General features: G+C 47.2%; 1 protein-coding gene across 1 annotated transcript in view; it reads right to left on the reverse strand.

The window, feature by feature from the left end:
* adgrl3.1 (adhesion G protein-coupled receptor L3.1) overlaps window positions 1-2,500 on the reverse strand; it is a gene marked incomplete at both ends in the record, with an annotated part of 74,689 nt that overhangs the window by 23,736 nt on the left and 48,453 nt on the right. Inside the window, 2 exons of the mRNA XM_080859245.1 lie at window positions 1-16; window positions 1,179-1,301. The exon at window positions 1-16 is cut by the window's left edge and continues 190 nt beyond it. Coding sequence (XP_080715371.1) covers window positions 1-16; window positions 1,179-1,301 — 139 coding nt within the window. The remainder of the gene's footprint in view (window positions 17-1,178; window positions 1,302-2,500) is intronic.

Genomic DNA, 2,500 nt, shown 5'->3' on the forward strand with positions numbered 1-2,500 from the left:
GCCATCCGGATCTCACCTAGAGACAGGAGACAGGAGCCGCCGTGAGTCCAGTGGAATCCTCTCTCTCTTTCCCTCTCTCTCTTTCCCTCTCTCTCTCCCTCTCTCTCTATCCCTCTCCCTCTCTCTCTATTTCTCCCTCTCTCTCTCCCTCTCTTTCCCTCTCTCTCTCCCTCTCTCTCTATTTCTCCCTCTCTCTCTCCCTCTCTTTCCCTCTCTCTCATTCTCTTTCCCTCTCTCTCTCATTCTCTCACCCTCTCTCTCTCATTCTCTCTCCCTCTACCTCTCTCTCTCTCTCCCTCTCTCTCTATCCCTCCCTCATTCTCTCTCTCATTCTCCCTCCCTCTACCTCTCTATCTCTCTCTCTCTCTCTCTCTCTCTCTCTCTCTCTCTCTGTTTTTCTCCAACACACACCTAGACAACAGACAGGAGCCGGCACGGCGTGAGTCCAGTGAAATCAGATGAGGACGTCATGTGTGATTGGGCTGAGCCCCCCCTGAAGTGTCTGGCTTGTTATGTGATCTTGCAGAGACTTGTGGGGGTGAGTGAAAGCTGCTGCATGTTCTTATGAGCTTGTTGAAAGGGCTTTTTAGCACGCCACACATCTGCCATCTACCAGACATCTGGCTTCTACCACACAATCCGTTTGTCCTCCATTTTTTCCGTCCGCAGTCTTCATAAAACAATACCAAGTCGAGCTATTGCTTGTGGTCAGGCCTGGACCTGATATATTGGTTAAATATTTGAGTTGAATAACGTGGCTCATGGTTTGGAAATAGACTGGTCCCTATGAAGACAGGAACATTTAATGGGTCTTGATGTAGGAATGTTTAGATTGTATCTGCCGTCCATGCTAATATGACACAGGCCTGGCTCGAGTTGTGCATATCTTTGAGGGTCTTCAATAAATCTTTGGTGAAATGTTCCCCTGGAGTTTCATACTGCGTGTTTCATTAAGAGTGCAGAAAGAAGGGATTGAGAGGAAAAGACTGAGAGAGGGAAACGAGGAAGAGAAAGAGTTGAAAAGAAAGAATGAAAGAATGACATCAGTGAAGGAAATCGAACGGATCGAAGAGAGAGACAGACAGAAGACAGAGACAGACAGAAGACAGAGACACAAAACATGAGGAGGGAAGAATGGAGAGAATGATAGGGAGAAGAAAGAAGAGAGAGTTCCTCACCGTTCTTGCCGTGCTGTTTGAGGGTGTTTGCGGAGAGATGGATGGAGTTGCCATGGAGCTCAGACTGGGGAAACGTCAGATCAGCCAGATTCCCATCGGTACTGAGACGAGCCACTTCCAACTCTGCAGAAACACAAGCAACAATATATGTCAGCACACCACAGGCACACACACACACACACACACACACACACACACACACACACACACACACACACACACACACACACACACACACACACACACACACACACACACACACACACACACACATACACACAAATACACATACACACACACAAACACACACAGACACACACACACACACACACACACACACACACAAACACACACACACACACACACACACACACACACACACACACACACATACACACACACACACACACACACACACACACACACACACACACACACACACACACACACACACACACACACACACACACACACACACACACACACACACACACACACACACACACACAGACTCCAGGCTCCCAGTGGGTGTTTTTCAGACCCCCGCAACTTGAAGTAGACCTGTCCCCTCCGGCTTTTGCAGTGAAAGCGCGTATGATACGGATCCTCAAAACAGATTTTCATCCATTCAATTCATTACACTCATATCTCTGGGCTTTTCTCTAGTCCCTAGATCATTTATAGAGGGCTTTTTTTGTATAATTCACAAATACAGGTTTGTGATGTGAAATGCAGTCATTGAAGTTTAATGTCATAGATACAGTATCCTAATTGGAAAGCAATTAGACCTGCTCTCAGGCGGAAGATAATGATTTCACCGTAGCGGTATATCTTGCAATGTTTCAAATTAACTCCTCTGTTTTCTCCGAGCGTTTAGATCTCTGTTTCGCTCGCACAGCAGCACTGAACAGGCACGGCCATCACAGGACAGCTGAGACGGCAGCCCAGCTCCCAGTCTCCATCCGCAGACCAGCACCAACCAGAGTTACAGTTCGCTGAGAGGGCCACAGACTGGGCCTAGTGTGATGTTTGATGGAACTGGAAATATTGCTATTCTGTTGTAGTAAGACATTAACTCCTTATTTAACTAAATGCCAACGCATTCTGCTGTTGGGTAGGCCTTTCTCTAAGCAGCAGCTGAGAGGGGGTCTCCACGCTGAAATAAAACTCCAGAAACCTGACTTCGTCCTCCGGTCCCTTCTTCAACTTTAGCGTGCTTATTGAGATTCTGTCATGTTTATGTTTTAGTCTCCATTTCTCTCTACTCTGTGACTGACTTCCTTCAGCCTCCTTCCACAAGCCAGAGCTTTTCCCTCCTCTTC

Source organism: Sprattus sprattus (assembly GCF_963457725.1).
Source record: "Sprattus sprattus genome assembly, chromosome: 20".
NCBI lineage: Eukaryota > Metazoa > Chordata > Actinopteri > Clupeiformes > Clupeidae > Sprattus > Sprattus sprattus.